A 24,454-nucleotide genomic window follows, 5' to 3' on the forward strand; every position below is an offset into this window, starting at 1 on the left:
GGCCCAATTAACAGCAATTGCTTTCTTATCGTTCTGGCTGTACTTTTTATGCTTTACTCAGACACCTTAAAAAAAAAAAGATTAAAAGTTCAGCTCCATCAGGAAGTCAGTGAGAGAGCAGAGCACCTAAACCTAACAGCCTAATACCTTAGGCTAAGACGAGTGGTAATTTTTCATCATATGCTATTAATATCTCCTGACTTAGAATTTCCTCCTTGATCGTAATGAAAACCTCACTTGCACCTTCAGAACACTGAAATCCTGAATCCTGTATTCTTTGACAACAATCGATGGGACAAGTTCTGAAGCCAAATTTTTAATAAATTTTCCTTAGTAAACTACCCCAATCCAACTCCATAGAAATGTTGCATTCTTAGGTCAGGGCACATCTTTAATGGCTGCTACTTTTTCTGAATATTTTGCATTTGTAATTCAGAGTCTGGGATAATACACTTCCATTCCAAAAAAATTATATTTATTCCAATTCAAACCAAAGATGTTATCAGCAAACACCCTATACTCTCAGCAGATGTTCTTCCATACCTTTTCCCTCAATACCATCATAAGACATTTTCTGGAATGTTACCTAGATCAAACCATCAGTTACCAGCACCCTTTCTACGGCCACAGTCTCTTCCAAATCAAACCCTCAATCCATTTCCAGAAAACAACATTTCGCCATTCTAGCCTCTAACTATATCCCTTTCCAGGAAACCATAAAATTCGAAAATTCCTTTTTAGCCCACTCCACTGACCTCTGGAATTCCCTCCCTTTTAATATCCGACATGCTCCTTCCCTATCTTCATTTAAGTCCCTCCTTTCCCAATACCTTCTCACATCCCAAACCAATGCTCTCCAATCATAATACCATAATTGAAGATTGGAATTAGGATCTGATATGAATATTATATTCTTTAGTTATCCCACATTTTATAGATTTAAATTATTCTCAAGTTGCATGTGCGTAAGGGTCCACATGCGTGTTTGTACGTAGGTGGACATATTCATTTTTATATCATCATATCATTTACATATCAAATTTATATAAGTTGGTGTTTATATCCATAGAAGGTATGATGAATTAATTGATTATTTTTTTTTATTTGTTATTTTCAATTTATAATAAGAATCTATTTCATTTTGTTTTATGACTTGATATAGTAAATAGTGTATAAACCACGTTATTTATATTTTTCAGTTTATGTTATTCTAATGGGATCTCGTTTTAAACTAAAATTTTCTAATGTAGAACATCTAGATACCCTTAAGACCTCTTAAGATCCATGAAATTCTACTTCATCTCATAGATAGTGTCACTTTCACACTTAACTCAATAATCTTTTAACAAAATGTACTCATTTGGTGATTGAGATAGCCTATAATCTTGAGCTCACTTCAACCATATAAAAGTTTAAATATGCATACCTCGTGCCCAGGGTCATGAAGATTGTTTTCTTCATATTCAGCCAAAGATACATTCATTGTAGAAAAATAGAAAATTCTCATTCTGTGTGAAGCAGTTTATAGTTATTTTTTAATCTGTACACAAACAAATCATGCTAACCAATTACAGCTATATTTCTCCATTCACAATAGTTAGTTTTTGGAATAACTACTTCTGTTTTCCGGCTGTCTATTTCCTTTTCAACTTTTTCTCTAAGTGTCCATGGTAGAACTTTTGAGGCTTAAAAACTGGTGTCCCTTACTTGAGAGTTGAACATGTCCTCTAAAACAAGTACTTTCACCACATCATCACCAAATACATAACAAAAGCACTTTTTAGTTAATCTAAGATTTTATATCTTTCTCCTCATTGACATTTTGTAATATGTACATAAATATTGTAGAAATATTTCTATAACCATAGATGGTAGGAATGTTAAAAACATAAATTGTCATGACAAAAACATAGACATTATATTAGACATATAAATGAAAATAGGAACATTTTAAGAAGAATTAGATCATTATTATATTAAATATTATAACTTTATATGGCTAGAAGGGTTTAAATATAAAATAATATCATTATTAAATTTTTTTTAATGTAGTTTTTAATAAATAAAAATTCAAAGGTTTAAAATCTTTATTTAAGTTAATGATTATTTACAATTTATAGGTAATTTAATTACAAAATGAATTATTCATTGCATTAAAATGCATTGGGATGCATTTTATAACCAAACATTAAGTTCAAATCCACTTAAACATGATTTAAGTATTTTTGTAATTTTAAATGTCAAAATAATTGTTTGTAATATTACAGTTAAATATTGTAAAATGGTTAAGGTCACAGTTAGTAATAAGAAGATAAATGCCTACATCAATAGAGACAAATGAAAATAGTATTGTATACATGTCAACTACAAAGAGATAAAACATTAAAATGTTCCTTCTGTGTTCCAGATCTATCTGGCTTCATATTTCTCCATCGTGCTCCGATAGGCCTTAGCTATGAGTAACAAGTCCTTGAATAAGAAACAGGTTGCTGCCTTTAACGTACAGATATTTGCCACTCGATGCCCTGAACAGTAACATCTGGAATCTGTCTTAGACCTCTTCTTTTTACTCACTATCAGGTCCAAACCTTTCCTAATCTAAAAGAAATCTGCCTCTTCAATAGCTTATTCAAGTGCCTGTGCAAGATATAGACAAAATATTTCCATGAATATTAATAATGCTTTCAGAATGGCTTTGTTTCTAAGGCCAGTTATAAATTTATCCTGTGTAGAAACTTTACATGCAGTATCCTTTAACCTCATCAAGTTTGCCTAAAAGACTCACTATCTCGCTCTTTCCAGGTAACAGCCACTGAAATGTTTGTAAACTTTACGATAATTGCAATCATTAAAAGATTTAAGATCGTGGCATTTTCCGCAAAGTAAGTGTACCCGTCATGGCAGTGTCATGTTACTACCACTTGTAAATGCCTAGAAAGTGAATTGTTGCACATCATCTACCAGGTTTTAAGGTGACAATGACAGAGAGAGCTATCCAGCCACTTCCATCGTGAAAAAAAGACTAAGTTGTCTTGGTAGTAATGTTATACAATCTAATTTTGCAAGATAGTTGGTAGTATTACATAAAAAATAATCATTGCCCATAAATTGTTCGAAAAAACTATTTCTTATTTTAAAAGCCGTCAAGATTAATTAACAATCGCCTGCACTGTTGGACAAAACTATCAACTTCTCACGAAAAAGTAGAATCATTAAACTATAAAAAATATTTCACAACAGTAATTTAAATTGATTATTAAGTAAATTATCAGATATAAAAAATTACAGATAACAAGACAATAGTTCTGACCAATAATAATGATAAACAACAATTAAGATTGTTACTTACTGCTTTAACACTGATAACCAAATATTGAAAGTAATATTTCAAATAAGAAGTAAAAAAAAACACTGGTAATATATTTTAAATGTACATTTAATGAAATAATAATTTTGGGATAATCTTTTATCCTTTTTAAATAATTATACCAAATTCACTAATGAACATACTTTTATTAAAATATACATTTTAAAGGTAAATAATGGAATGAAAGATTTTTAATATTTAATAAAAGTTAAATGGTACATTATTGTTTTCAAAATACAAGTAAAAAAAAAACACTTTACAAAATAAATTTATTGTACTTTTTACAAAAAGGAAAACATATCTTATTCGAGGAAAGATTGAACATTCAGATACAAGGGTATGATGATAACTAGTTTCCTCATGATAATTTCTTACTAGGAATTTCCAATGAGTAGACAAACAGATCAAACCTTTCAATATAAGAACTATTTCGTAAATTAACAGCCAAATACACAATAAACATTGATAATCTTAAAAATAATGTTTTCCAAACTTCAACAAAGTAAAATATTGAACACCTAAACCTAAGTAGGGTTTGTTGTTATTGATAAGGGCAAGATTATTGATAAGATAATAGTTAAAACAACAATGCAAATATGCATAAAGTACATAATTCTCATTAAATTGTGTAGTTTTAACACGATAAATAAATGTAAACCAGATTTCCCAACTTGAGGAAAAAAAGTATCAATCATAAATATAAATCTAGAAAAACAAATCTAAAATTGAATAATACAATAAGACAATTACCTCTTTAATCTCCTGGAGTGTAGCATTTTTACTAACTTCAAAAGGAATAAGTATTCCATTGGGCATAAAGAAAGAAATGCTGACTGTCTGGTTAGATGCCCAAGCATTAAGCCAGAAGTCATGACCATAATTGTGTGGAGTATGGACCATTTCAGATCATTTTACAACCTATAAAAGTGATAACAATTTTATTACACTATCACATATATTGAACTACCAATTAATAACAGTAACAACTAGTAATTGGAATAGATATTAATGTACGCTACTTAAATATTAAACATTAGGCATTGAAAAATAAACAGTTGGTGGATCAGTTCTTTCATTTCTATAACAAACTTAAAAATGAAATAAAAGTTTCTCAGGTCTAAAACATGGTTAAAATAGTGTTTATCACTTAAACAAAACATTAGGTGTAAAATCCAGCAAATAATAGATTGAATGAAGATCTATTATGTAAATAGGTTTAAAACAAATGAATTAGGAGTAAAATATCAAAAATACCCTATAATATCAGTGAGATATAAAAATAAATGAAGTAGTCGGAACATGAATGGCACTACCTCAAATCAGTAAATTATTGAACTGCATAATTTCTGCATGTTAAACCAATATAAACAAAAGTCGTCAGTATTTATTTAAATATTTTTATTGTGCAAGCGTCAGGTGCAATGACATAATGGTGAATGGGTGTCAACAAATAGCTAAGTAGGACTTCCCATAACCTAATGACTTCTCTTTCAAACAAATATTCCCCATATAATTTTGTTTCACACAACATTAATTAGGATTTACAAAACGTCAATACAAATAACATGTTATTAGTACCTACACATAATAGAGTGTAAAATATCCTACCACAGAGAACGATAACACGGAGATATATTTAAAAATAATAATACAAAATTACGAATTAACAGATTTTACATTGTTTAAAAATTGGATCACAAAATAAAACACAGCGAATACTGAACGTCCACATCTCGCAATTGCGTGAATTTTTAATATACACAACAAAAAGAAAATAACAAATAGGAAGCCGTTTCAGGGCTGAGCAACTCCGTATAAATTGGTGTTCCACTTAGTTGAATTAGTTCAGATAGTCAGCGGATAGATGCCGCCTCCTCTTTCAATTCCCAACCAACGTATCTTGTTTACCAAACTGCTTTAAGTGCATTAGCTTTGTTTATTTTATTTGAGTTTATATTTTCTAAGAGAGAATAATATCACAGGCGCTTAAACTGTTTGTTCCACACATAATATCGCTACCAATCCTTAATGGACTATATTGAAATACTATTTGGTTCACTACAATTAATGATGTCTAATTAATAAACTTAAATTCACCGTAAGAACAAATCTGAATGTTAAGTACAGAGAATGTAATCGTGGACTTCTAGTTAAAAAAAGAAAGATAAATTAGTTCCTAAGTAACATACTGTCTTTACTCTGGTAACGAAGATGGTTATGGCTAGGAATATAAACCGGAAGGAAGATTGAAAAGATATTGCCAGAATATTACAGAGTTAGAATCAGAAGGTTCAATATATGATATTAATACCGATCAAACCAGAGGTAACCAAAAAGGACTAATCCTTAGGACATTACCATAATCGAAAGGCACCAGCATTCCAACATTAAGAAATAAGATGGCGCACCCTGAGACACCTAAATTATAATGAACTAGTGGGTATTCAAACCCAAGTGACTGTTTTAATCTCCTTCTTCCTCTCGTGCCTGAAGATACAATTGTATCTTGTACAATAGGCTTTCATTGTAAGAGAGAAAATTGTAAAATGTTCACACATAAGGTAAAAAGTGATACATGGAATGCCTTTAATCTCCCATTCGTTTCCCATTCACATTATTTGGTCTGGATACACCCGAGAAATCTATCTAGTTGTTCACAATACCACCACTAAGGCCATATAGAAAATACAGTAGTTTATTTAGTCTCTCTTAGTTACCTTTGGCTTTTTTTCTCTTTAATGATTGATGTACAAAAGTTCATCACTCTTCACCTCGTAAGAATCGGTGGTTCATACGCTCCTCTTGTGTCCCTACCTTTCAAACCGAGGCTTCATAGGCTTTCTACTTACGGAATGTTTCTTTCCACAAAGACTAGAAGCTCATTCCTTCGTCCCTGGTATCCAGATGCGGTGCCTAAAGGTTCATACTTTGGCTCGCAGCTGATTCATCTCTCGGACACTATCAGTATCTCGTTTTGATTTCACCCAGAAAAAAGTTCACCCCTTAACCACAGGACTTCGAAGCAGCAATAAACGCCACATTTCTGATTATCACCACCTTGCAGCTCATACAATCAACCATTCTTCAAACTCAGCCAACATAACATTACAGTCAAGATCCACACAACTAAGTCCAACTCAACTAAAGACAAAGCATATCAGGAACAACTCCTATTGAGACAACGGGATATCCCTGACAGCTTCTAGAATAGATCTTGCGCCAATCAGTTTCCAAGATAAAAAATCAACCTTACCACCACATTTTCAACAAGAAAACACTTCAGGTCAAACTTTTCTTGTAGACACATGATCTTCTATTTCCCTGCTGCTAGTTCCACAGAACTGTGCAATATTCCCTCGGACTTAACACTTAGCCACCAATAACTTTTTGATTATTACCTATATAATAAGCTATACAGTAAATGTATTTTTTTGTTCTTTCTGCTTTTTACAATTGAATAAAAAATGTAATTTAATTGTTATTAATAAACATTTAGAAATAGTAATTAATTAATTGGTTGATTTTTTGAATAAAATGACCTGTACAATCCATAACATCAAATACTATTCTGGCATAAGAGAGGATAATGCGGGCATTGTAAAGATCGCTGGGTGAAATAAACTTATAAATGATACCCAAATACCTCGCATGCGCCGATAGTAGTTAGTAATGGTCCAGGATAGAAAGCAAAAAATATTCCAGCCTTTTCACTGATCGCAGTGTAAGACAGGCTTTCAGCAATCCAAAATAAATTAAATCTTATGATTGGAGGCTGGAGTATACACGTAGGAGAAAACGTGTGGATTGAGAAATCAAACCCTCCTGAAATGTCTCGAAATCATAGTAGTAGCTTCAAATATATCAGAACATAGTAATAACTTCAAATACTTTGGAACCAAAGTAACCACCATTGATAACCAGCTCAGTGGAATCGACCAAAGCATCCTTAGTACGAAAGACTTTTTTTCAGTAGACCATATCCTAAGGTCAAAAAATATTTCACAAAAGCTCAAACTACGAATATACAGTTCAAGCTTACAACCCTTAGGGATGAATGGCAATGAATTATGGTTTCTTACGAGAACCCTTGGGAAAAAGTTGAATGTAAAGTATTCTGAGGGATAGAGAAACCAAAAAGGGACAGGGGATTAGATTTTTGGAGAAGAAAGAAGAATGAGGTAGCAATCTTCGAAACTCAGTAGTCAAGTGCCTTGATACGAAGGCAAAGGGTCACAAAGGACGGAATATGTAGCAAGAGACACCCAACATATCACCTCTTTTGTCAGAACTATGAACATCTACTTAGTAGAAATTAGACCAAAGGGGAGGTCATAACTTACAGAATAAAAAAGGGTGCGGCTGAAGACTGGGTAATACAGATATATAGACTAATAATAATATAAAGATATATAGACTAATACAGATGGAGAAAGGTGATAGAGACGGCTCAAGATTTCAAAATTCTGTTAGCAAACCAGAAAAAAAAGTTCGAAATAACAGTCCAGTGAACCCAAAAACTATTAAAGCAACACTAATTATGAAAAAAATCTCAACTCTTCCACAGTTTACTTTAGAGAAATGTTTCTCGATCCCATTTAATATTTATAGACGTAAATTCTTCTTTTCTGAAGTGTATTTGGTAACTCTGAAGTTCTTTAACGTTCCATCATTTTTGTATCGATAGTCGATCTATGTTTATTGTCTAATTGGTCTCTGAATGTGAAGTATAGGAGTGTCTTATTTAAAATAAGTGACAAATGAAAAAACTGTGTTAGGTATTAGTTTAATTATATTTTAAATAAATTTCATATAAATTGTTTTATGTCAGCGTTAAAAAAAGTAACTTATAGTGTTTAAGATATTCACTGATTTCTATAAACTAAATAAAATCTGGAAACACAATATGAGTAATAAACATTAGTAAACTGTATTAAGTTCTCTAAATAAACTGCATTTCTTAGTGATTATTAATAAGTTGTCTAAGTATCTTACTTTTTAGATAGTCACATGGAGTTGTATGAGAATGTGGCAAGATTAGCTCTATCTGCGGAAAGTGGCCAGAGCTATAAAAACAAGTTATTTTCTGTTAAAAATAAAAAGGTATATACTTTGTTTTAGATATTTTATATTATTTTGATGCTTTAGTTAAACTAATAATTTGAAAATTTATAGAGACTATATATATTTCGCTCATTGGTTTTAAAATTAATTGAGATTATTTTGGCAAAAAATCAAAGATATAATGCTGTTCTCATATCAATAACTTAAGCCATGAATATTAGTTGTCAAAAAACCACCCAACGTTTTTGTATCTTCTATTATATTTAAGAAGAAGAAAGCACAATTAAATAAGTTACATCAACTTATTTGTGTTTCATTTTGACCGCATCCCCAACCATCTTCTCGTATAGTCATCCATGGTCAACTATCTCTCATAATTATTATATTCAAGCTTTAGGTTTTTGAAAATAGGGTATTCTTAAGTTCGTACTTTGTTTTTAATGAATACTTTTCAAGTTCTCCAATTTATGAATATTTCTATCTTAATTGAACAATTTTTTTTTTTTTTTTATTGGGAAATTATTAGTTATAAAACTAAGTACTTTTCATTAGTTTTGGACATTATTTTCTGGGTACACTTTAAAAAAATTGTCTTGTTTTTTCAATCATGTCTAAGTTCTTTTTGCAAATTTTTATTTTGTTGATATAATTGCAGAAAATTAAATCTCTCCATTACTTGTGTGTTAATTCTGTAAAAAAGAAGGAAATTATTGATAAATTACTGCTGAAAGTTGGTGTTTCTGATATAACTTGGTTGAAAAGAGTATTATTATATGAATTTCTCTGGGGTAGACGGAAGAACATATTGAACTTGCGATCAAATGCAGTTGTTGGTGAAATCATTAAATTTCATGAGGCTATTTCAAAACATCTCCGCTGCTTTGAAAAAGAAACAATAAACAAAGGTAAACCTTATTTTAATATACTACTTTCAATTTTTTTTTAGGTTTGCTGCTGTGTAAATTGAATTATAATCTCTCATAATGGCTACCACCACTGAAGTAGTAAGCTATTTATTCCTGTATAGTATGGCTATGTTTACAATGCCATTCGCTGCATTTTTTACTACACGCCATATCATGAAGGTATATTTTGACGTTGAAGATTTTTCGAATACTGTTGTGTCAGTCCTGACTGCAGTAGCAGTAGTTAACATAGTGATAGCCTTGTATGTCCGACATGCAGTGAATGAAATGCGGGCTGATAATGAATTTAATCAGCCGTTAACAGAACCAAAACCAAAAGAAGATTAAGCAGTCAATTTCTTGATAGAATGGACTTCTAGTGTCATTTATTTATTGGTGTACATATTTATATATGCTTCTTCAATTTTGTTTTAAGAAATTAATTCAATAATTATTTCTGTTAATGCATTATTAAACTAAGTCTCTGTAATATATATTACAAAGCTAAATGGTTTCTTTGATATCTAATATGTTATTAGAAATATTTTTATATACATTTTCTGTATATTAAAACATTCCTCCTTTACTGTTATTATTGTAAGTCAAATAAAATATTTTAAAACTTCGTTATTTTATTTTTATATCATTTTATTAATTTATGTGTTACAGAAAATCACCAAATTGAATATTTTATGATTTGTTCATATAAAGAAATAAGTGTTTAACTCATAAAGTCTTAGAGTACAGTACTTAATTAGGAAGTAATATAATTTTTCTGAATATAGCTTATAAAATTCATTTCTAAGAACATTTCAATGACAACCTTCAGAAAATAAGATTAACACTATTAATTACTAACATTTACAACTTCTTATTGTCAGTATGAATATTTTTAAAAGAACTTAAATGGAGGACTATATATTGATTAAAATTAATTTTCCATCATTGTACAAAACAGATCCAGCTCATTCCATTAAAATTATAATTGATTACTACGATTTTTAGTTTAAATTTTCCGTGTTCATTCATTTCTCTGATCATCTGAACAATAATGTGAAAGACAATAATCTGGAACAATCATCCTGTTGTAGTTGGTAGATTGGAAATAATTTTTACTTGTGGATTAATTTTATGTAACTAACAGTAATAATTCACTATCTTTGAGTCCTTGGCTTTTCCAGAGGAAGGTGGTCCTAAGGTTTGTATAGTAGATTTATGGTATAGTAAAGTGTGATAAGTACTTTTCTGTCTTTTTTTTTTTTTTTACTTTCTGAAATATAAATTGTCATTGCCTATCAAGTGTGATAGACACTGATAATGCTTGTTATTTCATAGTTATAAAATTAGTCAGTTTGCACTTTATTTCCAGTTAATTATTGTATTTAGATATTAAAAATAAAGATTTTTATAAAACATGGAGCATTACACTTTAAAATAAAAATAATAATAAAGCCTTGGTTTTATGGAATAACTTTAAAAACTTAATTGCTTAGTTTTATTGAATCCTTGGTTTAGTGGAATAACTTTATATAAACTAATTGCTTAGCTTTTCGTTAAAACCTGTACAAAATACATAAATATTTAAATTTATCCATTAAATAAAAATTAAAATTATAAAAAATTAAGCTGTTTAAGAAAATAATATGGGATTTTATTTCAGAGTCATTTCAGCTCACTATTCTATGCTAAAAACGTATCTAATTATTGTTCATTTGGATAAGTATGTACAATTTAAACAATTATTACAGATATACTTCATCTCCATTTCTCTGAGATGTGTTATTTCTCAAATGGCTTTCAGTTTGTAGTGGACATAGCATTGGTGCATGAAATTTGTTTACATCTTTTGTCATCTCTTTCCTTCCATTATATCATAAGACCACTTGTCTAATTCTGGGTCAATGGTTTGTAAATAAAGGGCCTTTTGGTTTACGATTTTAAAAGGTCCTAAGGTAAGTAGGATATTTTTCTTTTGAAAGTTTGTTTGGCTTAGTATTTAAAAATATTTTGTCAATTAAAGAATTACAAAACTGGCCGTCTTTAGGTGAAGATAGGAATGTATTCTGCAGAGAATTCCAAAGAACTAATTCTGAATATGTAGGTCCAATAAATACTTAAATTAAACGAAACTCAATGTGAAAAAATCTTGTGATCAAGTCTTGACATAAGTTCCACCTAAAAAATATTTAAAGAACATTTTGATTTAACTTTAGACAGGCCTCAAATTGATTTGTGCTGCAAATGTGAGGAGCTCTCAGTTAAGATCAAGAGCCCATTCTTGAATGATGTGCCCAAAAAGCTTACGCTGCTGAGCTGTTTTTTCATAAAAGAAGAACTAGCAACTTTTAACAGATAATTAACAAATCAGAGAGAGAAAGAGATAGTAAATTAGCTGGAATATGTATGAACTTACAAAATCTTTAATTTTCAGAAATATCAGTGCATGTATTTTATATGCAGCAGTCAATATTACATGTTTTTAATAATATTTGTGATATCAAAAGTAATAAAGCAAAATTATATGTGTATCACTATAGTTTGGCAAAGAAAGGCCGTAATGGTACTTGTTTATTTTCATTCATTGATTATGTTCTTGATGCAAACGATATGTTTTTCCTGATGCTGTGGCAGAATAAAACAAAAATGTTGCAGTAAGGCAATTCTTAGCCTTGATAGAAATAGGACAATTTGACACAATGAATGAAAAATATTATGATTTTCACAATTGAACAATGTGTAGAACCAATGACTCATTCAATTAGACAAATTTCAAGTAAAACTTCTGTATAGTGAATAAGTGAAGGATTTTAAGTCCTTAATGTAGCCACTGTTCTACAAAACAATGTGTTGATTGATTGACGAGAGCTATTTCGACAGCTCCAATTTCATTAAGCAGATATGATATACTCCAACAAATATTTGGGTGAAGTTTAAGCTAAATATAACATTGATGGAGTATCTGAAATCGGCTTTCATAAAAACATCTATCAGCTCTCCAGAACTTTCTAAAATCTGTGCTTATCCAGAGCATTGTGTACAGTCGTAAAAACTTCAGTGATCTCAAAAAACTAAAAGCCTATATTTCTAAAGGATCACCCATACTGGTGATTTTACTCCAAAATTTTCAACTGACCAACTATTGGAAATGAAAAATAAAGAAGTATATTGAAAAATTATGAAAATAATACATTGTCACTAGTGTTAAAATCCTATTTTTACATTTGATGTGTCTAATTTTTTTTTTTTTTTTCAATAAATCTGTTTACCGGTTCCTAAATGTATACATTGAAAAATTCATAAAGTACAAGTTTTTTTCTCACTTTTTATTCGAGTTTACTTTTTTGGAGATATGATGTTTCTTAAATGACTGATTGAGTAATATAGTTAATTTACATTGAATTTTGAATCCATGGTAATAGAGAAAAGAATTTAAAGAGCTCTTACTTATTAAGCACTATTTAAATTGAATGTTTATAAAAAATTGTTACTATTTAATTTTTAATTGTTCCTAAAAACACTTGTCTTTTTTTTTTTTTAGATGAAGTTAATGTAGCAAGATATGTAAGGATAAATTTGGAATTGTTCACCATTATACAATGTACCGAGATGCTTAAAAAGCATAATTTCCAAAACATTGAATCCCCAAAAACTTATGAAAGCTTTTTAGAAAAAGTTAAACAATTGAAAGATAATGAGTTCATGAATGATTTTCATATTCCAAATCTTCTTGTGTTTAAGCATAATGCAAGGCTCCAACAGTTCGCCCAAAACCAACTTATTCGTCAAGATAAGGTATGTAAATGTAAAAGGATGGAAACGTTTAATTTCTAAATCAAAGTAAATGTTAGATGACTTTTTTGAGTAATGAAATAAATAACTAATATAGAATTAAGTTGCAATCATGATTTTGTGTGTATGAATGTTTACCAAAGATAAATTCATCAACCCATCTCTAAATTAAAGTTTTGTGGATTTAATGTTACGATTAAATAGGATCACAGTGCATTTAATGGAATGACATATTTTCAAGTAATACATGCTTACGGTTATAGTTTTACGACAAATAACTGCAAAGTATCATTTAAACTGTAAAATCATTGAACTATAAAACAAAATACCACTACAACCCATGAAGGATCAGGGGTTGAGTACTTTGTAAGAAAGTTATGTTTCTTAAACAACTATTGTACTTGTAATTAGTCCATGATCATGCTCAACTTGCACGTTGTTTCGCCAATTAAGCGTACCCACTTTATAAAGTTTGGGGTTCCCTAATAAATGCTTGTTAACCCTGAAGATTGACTCATGGGTAAAGTAACAGAATAAATAATTATCTACTACAGTCAGATTTGAACCTGGGCCCAGGAGATAACACTGCACTTTACTCTGCTGCTTCACATTATTGAACATTATCAATATGTACTTGAATGCTTAAAAACCAAGTCTATTCTTGGAGGTCCCAAGTACCTCGTTTATTCCCTCCCTTACTCTTCCTTAACAACCAATCGATTCACTTCTATTGTACAATAAAAAACCTTGGAGTCACCTTCAAACAACATCTCTCCTGGAATAATCATATTTTCCAAATCGCAACACGCAAATCAGTAACTCTACTCCAGAAATTCCGTGATTCCATTCCTCAGGACACCCGTCACCTCCTAGTATCCTCTTTAGTTTTCCCCACTAAGATTCCTTGGTCTACAGAGGTCTATCTGCTGGTGTAGAGACGAAACTGAAGAGATTCATGAATTGCTTCGACAATTATCTTTGGGTTTTGTCCTCTCATGTCTCCTGTTAGTATACCGAGTTGAAGTGGCCTCCCGAAGGCAATACCTCCTTGGTGTTTTCCTATTCCAAGTTCTTAAAATCAAAAAGCCTACCTATATCCTTGATCTCCTCACTCTTCGTTTATCCATCCATTCATTTAACACTAGATCCTAACCGATTGATTTATATATACCCTCCTATAGAACTGCCTCCTTCAGCAAATCTTGTGTTTACCTGCAACCTCCTTCTGGAATTCTCTTCCCATCTCCATTCGCCAGTCCTCATCCATTCTCCCCTTTAAATGTCACCTATTCCTTCACTTATTACATAATCAAACCTCCGCATGATTGTGAACAATAACAATAGGCATACATATTGATTAACATTACAAACAGTAGTTAAGCCAAGATCTCAAGGTAATTTTATTTTTCTTCCTGGAAACTTTTAAATGTTTGCCAGACAAATAATCATAATGTATGAACCATCTATCTATTTTCCGGGGACGTATGTCCAAGAATAATAATATTTTTTCATTTTCATTTCATTTCACTATTGCTACTTAGATCTTAGCTGACATTTATTTATTACTCGCCCAGAGATTTAAAAAAAACTTTATTTAAAAACCTACACCTTAAGCTAAAAATAATTTAATTGAGATTTTTTATGAGTACTACTAAACTTAAATAGTTTTAAAATGATTCTATATATAACTGACCATCCCTCTGTTGTATGGATCTTATTTTAACTTACCAGAGGGATACAGGAAAACATATTTTCTGATGGCTTATCTTTAAAATTATCTCTAATTGGTTATATTACAAATGAGTAGCCATTTCTTTGAAAAAATATATGTTTTACGTTCATTAAAAACATATATTTTATTTTTAGCAGTTTGGCAGACATTAATACAATATTTTCTGTTACATATCAATGCCATCAGTTTTCTATAACGATTCTATTTAATCGCAAGTAAAGAATTTTTAGGATATGCAGTGAAATTTAGTTTTTAGGACATGTTCCCCTTTCATAATAAGTCAATCATTCGATAGGGCCAATTCAGTAAATCTGTCTTCAACAGATATACACTATATATATATTTCATTTGAAAGGGTGAAGGAGTTCAGCTATCTTGGATCGCAAGTAAACAAGGATAATGACATTAAAGCAGAAATACATCGCAGAATTATGTCTGCAAATAAATGCTATTTTGGCTTACTGAAATATTTCAGAAGCTGGGCTATCTCCCAAAACACTAAGATACAGCTGTATAAGACCCAGGTGAGATTAGTTCTCACTTATGCCTCCGAATGCTGGACACTACCCAGGTCACAGGAAGCCCTTCTCCTGAGGTTCGAGAGGAGAATATTGAGGAAAATTTATGGCCCGGTTTGTGCTGATGGGATCTGGAAGATGAGAACAAATACTGAACTAGCAGGCCTCCATAAGAACCCGGATATTCTAAGGGTGATCAAAGTGATCCCCTTTGGTGGGCAGGCCATGTATTAAGAATGACCCCAAATCAGATTCCTAGGATGATCCTGGACGAAAGGATATATGGGACAAGGAGAGTCGAAAGACCCCAGCTTCGATGGATCGATGAAGTGGCAGCGGATGTCTGATTGTCTTGGGAATCCGCAATTGGAGAACAGCGGCAACCATTAGAGAGGATTGGCATTACAAGAGTTGTAGCACCACAGATGATATATATATATATTTATTTATTCTGTTACCGTAGCCATGAGTCAACTCTGTTGGTTTAGGAAATCCTCTGGGATACATCTACCTCATAAAGTTGGTACCCTTACTTAGGGAAAAATCTGTCGGTTGAGTATGATCATGATCAAATCACCTCCTTGCGCAACCGTTATTCAAGAAACAGTACTTCCTTACAAAGTACTGAATCCCTGATACTTCATGGGATTTAGTGGTACAAATTTCATTTCATTTATGTAATTGTTTTATGTTATACAATTGTGGGTTTAAAGAGGTTCTAAAACTATTTTTCCTTTATCATTTTGATTGATAATTAATAATTTATTTTTTTAATTAAATCTTTAAATACAATTTTATTTTAAATTATTAATAACCTTCAGTTGTGTTTTCTTTTTTGACAGTCAAGTTGCTTAGTGCTACCTTTACTTGCTCCACTACCAGGATCTACCATTTTAGATATGTGTGCTGCACCTGGTTATAAAACCCAGCATGCTGCTGCCTACATTTCAAAATTAGGGTAAATACTTACTAAATATGAACAATTGGTGTCTCATGTGAAATTATTCCTACATAGTGTTGAAATATTTTTAGGAGAATCTATTCGGTTGACATTAATAAAGAAAGATTCAAAATATTAAATAACACAGTTAAGCTATTCAACCTTGAAGACTGTTGCACTACTCTGAATATAGATGTTTTAAAAGTTAAAGAAGATGATTGTCCAAATGTGGAGTATATTATCCTGGATGCACCATGTTCAGGAACAGGTAGCAAAAAATATATATTTATTATTTTTAAATACATATTTATGTATTGAAGCTAATCCTAAGAGATCATTAAAATCGATAAAGACTAATAATTAGACTCCTGTTGTCAGAACCTTGTGCAATCTTTATAAAATCAAAAATAAATACCAACTCAAATCAAAGCTTGAGGTTTCAGCTATTAAAAACTTATAGTGTATATATTTAATTGCATTATTATCGGGTGCATAAAAAAAAAAAAAAATTACTGTTTTATCAAAATAAATATTTCAAAGGACTAAATATTTTAATCCTATTTAATACTTACCAACACTTAGTAATCCCTTCAGAGGATTCTCTAAGCTTCTTTAATCCCATTAGACTTTTCAAAAAAGCCTCAGTTTTGTTATTTGTTTAAAAGAAGAAACATGACGGTGTCCTACGAAATTCTTGTAATTTTAAGGCATTACTGGAAAAAAATTTCACAGCAGCTGGAGCAACTCGTGAAATTGTTAAATATGAAGGGGAAGATGTCCTTGATCAGTGTACTGTGCGGCATTGGTTTGAAAAATTTAGCAGTGGAGATACGATGTTGGAAAAGAAGAAGGGCTCCAAGCGATCATTAATATATATTGATAAGGTTCTGCAGGAAGCTGTTGAGTCAAATCTGTCCACAAGTACTCTTAAACTTGCCAGGGAGTGTGGTGTGTTGAAAGATATTGTTCGTCGTCATCTACTCTGCATGGGGGAGGTGAAAAAGAGCAGTAGACTGGTCCCTCACAAACTGACGCCTGAGCAATCAGCTATAAGGTTATAAATTTGTGAAAATTTATTGAAAAACCCTTTTGGTATGAGATTTTACTGGAAGATTGTCACCTCTGATAAAAAGTTGGTTTACTGGCAAAATCTAAATACCCATGAGCAATGGCTAGATTGTGGTCTGCTTTTCAGGTTGCTGCGAGGGGGCAATTTGAAAAAAAAATCCATGGTTTTGTTCCTGATGACTGCTCTATGAATTCAGAACTCTACTGCGAACAATTGGAAACATTGAATGCAAAGTTTTCAGAGCGTTATCCTGCTTTGATCAACCGAAAAGGAGTTTTATTCCAAGAAGATAATGCTCATCCTCACATTTCACATCAAAGAAAAGTTTAAAGAACTTCATGGGTTCGAACTCCTGCCTCATCCACCATATAGTCCAGACCTCACATCATCGGATTATTACTTATTTTGATCCATGGTCCATTTCCCTCAAGGAAAAAAACTTGATAATTTTGTGGAAGTTGAAATTGTAGTCCAAGAGTTCTTTGACAGCCATCCCAAAGAATGGTATCGAGCAATTGGCTTACAACGGTCGGTAACAATGGACTATACTTTGGGTATTAATTGTATTTTATATCAAAGAAATAACATTATAGATATTTGGTTGAAAAACGGTAATTTTTTTTTTATAAACCCCATTAAAATAGATATATGAAAGCTAAACCCTAAATTTATAAAAATATAGGGAAGGATGTAAAGTTGTCCTTGCTATTAGTAACATTTATTTGAGACTGACTTTCCACAAGTCTAAAAGAAAAACTTGCTGGTTAAATTTTAATCATGACTTGATCACTTTGTAAAAGTGTTTGTTATAGAAATTTTTTGTGAATTTTGTGTAAAAAGCTTTGTGTTTTTTTTATGTGATATGCTTCTTTTTTTTTTCATTAATTAATTCCAACACATGAATTTGCATTTGTTGTAGGGATGTCAAATGCCTTGATAAAACATGTTGCATCTGAAACACGTTTGCAAAAACTACATAACCTCCAAGTAATGCTCCTTAAACATGCATTAATGAATTTCTCATGTGTTCGTAGAGTAGTTTACTCTACTTGCTCTATAACTGAAGAAGAAAATGAAGAAGTTGTCTCTGAGTGCCTTGAAATCGCTAAAGAACAAGGATTCCATCTTGTTCCTTTGACATCCACATTCAAGGGTTCATTTAGTCTTGGGAAAGGAAAATACCCCTGTTCTCCTTTTGTATTAAGAACATCACCTCAACAGGATCTCACTAATGGGTTTTTTGTTGCTCTTTTTGAAAGGTTTGTTGATAGACAGCTGATATATAATTTTATTTAAAATTTTAATAATCTTGGTAATGATTTTCAATTACAAAAAGTAAGTAAAAAATGTTTAATGACAATTTAAATTGATATACTATAATATAAGTTTATTTAGAGCCACCTTCAAAAGTTTTAAATTACTCTTAGTCTTATAGTGTTACACACGTATAGCATATTCTAATATCATTCAACTTTCCATTAATTAGAAAAAAAGATCTTTCTTATTTATATTTTTTTTGTTTAATAAGAGTAGTTTTAAGCTAAGTTTGTGATCTTGAAAGCCCTTGGAATAATTTTCATAATGACATAACATATATGGCACAACAATCCATTTCTGAATCAGGGATCAACCTCCTGAAACTTCTACCATCCTTTTCTATCCTGTGTAAGAGCTATCCAATCATTTTTGTAGAGTCCCAATTTTTTACTTCTTCTGAAGGTATTGACTTCTTTGACTGGACTAAAGACTCTTCACAGTATTTTTCTCTCAAAAATGAGTGGTCTTTTTGCATCAGCTTAAGATCCGTTAGTGAGAACTGGGCGTATTATCGTTTTGTAGAGTCTAAATTTGGTTTGATTAGGTAACCTAAGCATGAAGTCAAAATTTCATATCTTGATCAGGGCAGAGTATATTTATTGTTTTAAAAAATTTGACAGTTTTTAAAACTTGTTTACATGGGCTTATTTGTGTTTCAGGTCAGTACCTTTGAAAAAACCATGTTGGGATATTTCAACAGAAGGAAATATTTCCACTTTCATGGACACAAATGAATCTCCAACAGAAGATAATGATAAAAAGAACACTACCAATGAATTGGCTGATACTTTAGTTTTAAAAATGAAAAAAAAATCCAATAAGAATAAAAGAAAGAAAAAAACTTCTGGTAAAAGTCTGAATGTAAAAAATTGAAATTTTAAGACTATTGTTTTGCAGGGAAATATTTTCAAAGGGCACAAAGCAAAAATTATTTACTTTAACTCCATGAAAAATGTAAATATGAAGAGAAAATCTCAACTTCTGTAAATTAATTTTATATCAAAACAATTTTATGAAATTATATATACATATTTTTTCTTTTATTACAACTTAGATGTTTCTCACTTTGCATAGAACAGATTAGTAACCTGTATTCACAACTTACGCTACCCACCTTCCTTTCTTAAAAAAAAATAAAGGTTACTAAATCCTGTGAACAAACATTTTTAATCAATATGTATAAATGAAAATGGAAGTGTGGGTCAGTATATTTCACTCTGCAGTCATAACCATCCATGGTATAGTAGTAGCTTCAGTTTACCATCATGCACAATACTAATTTCATTTTGGTAACTATTGTGTGGGAGATACTGAGGTAGCTAATGGTTGGTCTAAGGAATTAACATATTTTTTTAAACTAATTAATTCTTAACATGACTAAATTAATCTTAGAAATTTTTTATTACAGTAGAGAAAACCAGAATTATAGTCAAATCTACTTTATAAAAAAATATAAACTTCATTCATTAGGTTAAATTGTATTTGAGGGGATTGATAACATTTAAAAAACGGAGTGTTACTAGGTTATATTTATTTTATCATTGAATTTAAATATGATTGTGAAGCTATTGTTCGCTGCAATATTTTTCGCCATGTTATTGAAATATCCTGTAAATCAGTAGGCATGATGAGTGAGGAGTCTCGAAACTATGGCCTCAGAGAATCTTCAACAATGTTATAAGTTATTTTATTACGTTATCAAAATTAATAATACAAAATCATTATTAGATACTTACATCTTGATAGATATGATTTTATTTTTGAAGGACAAAATCTTGTACAAATTCATAATACGATATACAATTATAATACAAAACCTGAGTCTATTGCTCCATTACAAAAACAATAAGCAAAAGATAAAACAAGTTCTCTATAACAAAACAATAAACAAAACAAAAAAAAACAGATTTGATAATACACAACTATTATCATAATATTCATTGCTCCATTATATTTAACTTAAAATAATGAGAATTCTTTTAAATAAACGAAAGAGTGATATAAATGAAGATATTAATTAGCTTCGAAAAGTATTTACATAATAGAATTTATATATCACATACAAAATTAAACTTATTACGTATTGTTACAATGTAAATACATAGTCTGTTCAATTTGGCTTCACTATCAATGTTCAATATATTTTCAATGTTTTGTAAGTTGTAAGATACGGATATGGGTGGCTTTAAGATATATTGTCTATTTTCTTCAAAGGTTGGACAATGTAGGAGGATGTGGTACAAACTATTATTGAAATAATTTTTGCAGAATGGACAGAGTTCCTTGGTGATGGTGAAAAAGTGATGGTTTTGCTTCCCGGGTGTAGTTTGATATGCTCCCGGTTTCCTACTCTTAGTTGGTTGATGCACCTTATTTTTTTTTTTAATTTAACCTATATGTTAAACATACTTCAGGTTTGAGTAGGTTAAAACTGCAGAGTGATTGGTATATGGGGTTGATGTTTGAGTTCAATGCTCTATTGATATCAGTTGAGAAGTTGTGGTTCAAGAACATCGCCTTTATATCTCAGTATTCTGTTTTCACTATTGAACTCATTTCTACATCCATATTGGTGGGCTATCATATTGAGTTGTGAGACCCAATTGTATTCTACGTCAGGGTTTTCTGCATCTAACATCTTTGGTCTGTTGAAACATAGTTTTGGGAGTCTCTTTTCTGACATTAATGACAGTTTGGACGAGTTGATGATGTTTGTAATTACTTTTGAACTTAATGGACTTCTACCTGTCTCGAGTCGAACTATATAGTTTTGGGGTATTCTTGGGCCATCCATATAGGTATTTAATAAATTTCGATAGCATGCAGATATCTAGCTCCAAACTTCGGATGTATATAGGAGAACTGGGGAGACCATTGAGTTATACAATGCCATCTTTGTTTCCCAAGAGTCACTCTTTCCTCTTCTCAGGGTTTCCAAAACTTTAGCGGTTGCAATGGATGGTTTTGTTTAAAATGTACAAAAGCCTTTTTTGATTTACCTGTGGATGCAAAAGGTACTCCTAAATATTTATATGTTTTTGTATACTCCAACTTTGTGTCGTACCAATAAAGAGGTTTGAGATGTTTTAACTTGGATGATTTATGGAATACAAGAACCTTTGACTTTTCCACGTTTAAGGTTAGTGAGTTATTTGCTCAGTATTGCTGCAGGATCTTTAAATCTCTTTGTGCACTATCCCAATTATTACTTAGAAGGATTATGTCGTCGGCTAGCAATAACATTAATACCTTGTGATTATGGTCAATGCTAACTCCTTTGGCTCCGTTATCCTGGAAAAACTGAATAATATCAGACAAGAAGAGACTGGACTGAGGCTTTCCCCTTGTAGCAACCGAAGAGTTACTTCTATTTCTTTGCTTAGTTGACCCATTTATTGAAATTTAGGTGGTACCATTGTCATACAAGCTCTTCATGATTCTAATTATTTTACCACTAAGGCCAAGTGCAAAAAGCTTTTCCCGCCGTAGGTTGTGGTTAATGGAATCAAAGGCCTTCTTCAGGTCAATAAACACCGCATATAGATAATTTCCTTTTCTCTTGAAATTAATTCCTATCAGTGCATTAAGGGTAAAAATATGATCAATGTACCCTCTCTTGCTTCTAACTCCTGCCTGCTCTTCAGGGATAATATTTTCAGAGTCAGCCCATAACATAAGTCTTCTTGCAAGGATATTAGTAAGTAATTTTTCCATAGTATTTATTAAGGATATCCCATGGTAATTATCTGTATCTTTTCTGTCACCTTTCTTAAATAACAAATGAAGTTTTGATTCCGACCAAGGAAGAGGTGGTTTTTCGTGGTTCATTACAAGGTTGAATAAATTTAGTAGATAATGTTCCCACTCAGGTGTAAGGTTTTTAAATGTCTCATAGATAATATGATCAAGTCCTGCGGATTTTTTGTTTTTGGAGAGACGCACACACACTTGTAGTTCTTCTAGGGAAATGTCAATATCTAAAAGCGGATGAGTCACCGAGAAAAATTTAATATCTTGGATATATTTATAACCATATTGTTTTTTATAGAACCTGCTCGAATCCATCAACTCTATCTCGTTTTTATTGCTTTTATACGGTTGTAATAATTTTATTGTCCAAAATTGTTTGCTGTTTTTTCTAACCTCTTGTAGGTTTTTTAACATGCAGAGTCTAAATTCCACTTTCTTGACGTGTATTAGCTGTCTGTATGATTTCCTAGCTTCGATAAATTTATTGAACAATTCAAGTGAAGTGTGGAATTTAACCATTGCTCTATATGTTTTTTTTAAAGATTCTTTTGAAATTTCTACAATCCCCATCAAACCATGGTTGTTTAGGTAGAAATTTTGGATTATTAGATGATTCAATAGTGATCATTAGTCCAGTTTCAGACAGACTTTATTGCATAATTTGAATAAAATTGTTATATGAGTTTCCATCTTGAGAATAATAGTATATTTTATCAGAGCTAGACAAATATGCTTTAAAGTCGTTGGTTTTATTTTCATCCCATTTGATGAATTATTATATAGGAGAAAATTAAGTTTTTGTGATGAAGGTATTTTTTGTAACAAGGTTATACTGGCCAAATGAAATACCACTCCATAAGCTATGATTTTGGGGTCATAAAGGGGTATGCTAGTCTTATAGATATTTACTGTACGTACTAATGAGAGGAGAGAAGTTATAGCAAGGAAGAGTGATCCAAAGAAGACAGAATGAAATAAAAGTCCATTATAAACTTTCAAAAATTGAGAAAAAATACTATATGTGAACTGTTATTTACTGCTTCCTAAGGAGGTGTATCCCTGAGGGAGATTCACATTGAGACTTGCCATTTTGTGCTTAGTCAACTCTGGTCTTTTAAATGTCAACAGAACGGGTCAGCCCCAAATTCAATCCAACTTATACCATAATAATAATAATTTATTTATTTGCTTATGGGGCAACACCGTAGAAATAGAGTTGGCCTGCTAGGTAAATAATTTTACAGTCATTGTAATATTAATTAAATAATAATAACACCAATAATACAAACTATTACATTATTATGTAAGTTAATAACAAAACAATATTCTTATAATATTATGTAAGCTAATAACAGATGGTATACCCAAACTAAGATTTCAACATTAGAGTGAAAAAACAAAATCTAAGACAAAAAGGACATTACTTACTCAATATTACATTACTAAGTTAAAAACGACATTATTTACTTGATTAAATAAAAGAAACAAAAACTATACACCTTATTGTGGGTGTCCAGCTCTAAGAATGAGGCTTTGTGTCATATTATTATTAGTGCAATCATCATATCAGGGGTGAACAAAATAATAAAATACTTCTATTGAAAAACTTATGGTGCTTCTACAAGGTTATCAAAATTCCCACATGAGCAAGTGGGTGAATGAGTTATTTAGTTTTACTGCTATAAGTTTGTCTGTATCCTCACAATCAAATCTTAAACTTCTTTTTATTATGTGACACAAAGCTTTATTCTTAGTTTTTGGGCACAAATCAAATGGCTCTTGTGCTTTAACCATACATTTGTGTTCAATTAGTATTGTTTTAGAACTGACAACAGATACATTAGTTAATTAATTAGTTTCCCGAACCTTCTGATTCAATAATTAACTCTAGTTTAAGATGGTATATTTTAAAATTCTATAGATTCGGTGTATATACTTAGTTTCAAATCTTGTAAATTAACTCTATTGCTTTATTTTCCATTTAATACAGCATCATTTTATGCAAG

General features: G+C 31.0%; 2 protein-coding genes across 7 annotated transcripts in view; one reads left to right on the forward strand and one right to left on the reverse strand.

Annotated features, from left to right (window-relative positions):
- The window catches only part of Pi3K92E (phosphatidylinositol 3-kinase 92E), a 35,057-nt gene extending 29,846 nt beyond the window's left edge, over positions 1–5,211 (reverse strand). The window contains exons 1-2 of one of the 6 annotated variants that reach the window (XM_014434337.2): positions 4,976–5,211; positions 4,118–4,285 (exon numbers count right to left, since the gene is read on the reverse strand). In XM_014434337.2, coding sequence (XP_014289823.1) covers positions 4,118–4,267 — 150 coding nt within the window. In that variant the 5' untranslated portion in view covers positions 4,268–4,285; positions 4,976–5,211. Of the gene's footprint in view, positions 1–4,117; positions 4,286–4,621; positions 4,916–4,945 lie in introns of those variants that run through there. The other 5 variants (XM_014434335.2, XM_014434336.2, XM_014434339.2 and 2 more) reach the window with 5 other exon arrangements.
- Positions 5,212–7,994: 2,783 nt separating this feature from the next.
- Positions 7,995–19,721, forward strand: Nsun5 (Nop2/Sun-like domain containing protein 5). The gene is made up of 8 exons (XM_014434323.3): positions 7,995–8,142; positions 8,367–8,467; positions 9,084–9,333; positions 12,872–13,125; positions 16,215–16,330; positions 16,405–16,580; positions 18,301–18,640; positions 19,358–19,721. Exons 2-8 carry the CDS (start codon positions 8,375–8,377, stop codon positions 19,569–19,571), a joined length of 1,443 nt encoding a protein of 480 aa, XP_014289809.1. The 5' UTR covers positions 7,995–8,142; positions 8,367–8,374; the 3' UTR covers positions 19,572–19,721.
- Positions 19,722–24,454: the final 4,733 nt, after the last annotated feature.

This window comes from Halyomorpha halys, unplaced genomic scaffold (assembly GCF_000696795.3).
Source record: "Halyomorpha halys isolate HHAL.00 unplaced genomic scaffold, Hhal_1.1 Scaffold1348.1, whole genome shotgun sequence".
NCBI classification, from domain to species: domain Eukaryota; kingdom Metazoa; phylum Arthropoda; class Insecta; order Hemiptera; family Pentatomidae; genus Halyomorpha; species Halyomorpha halys.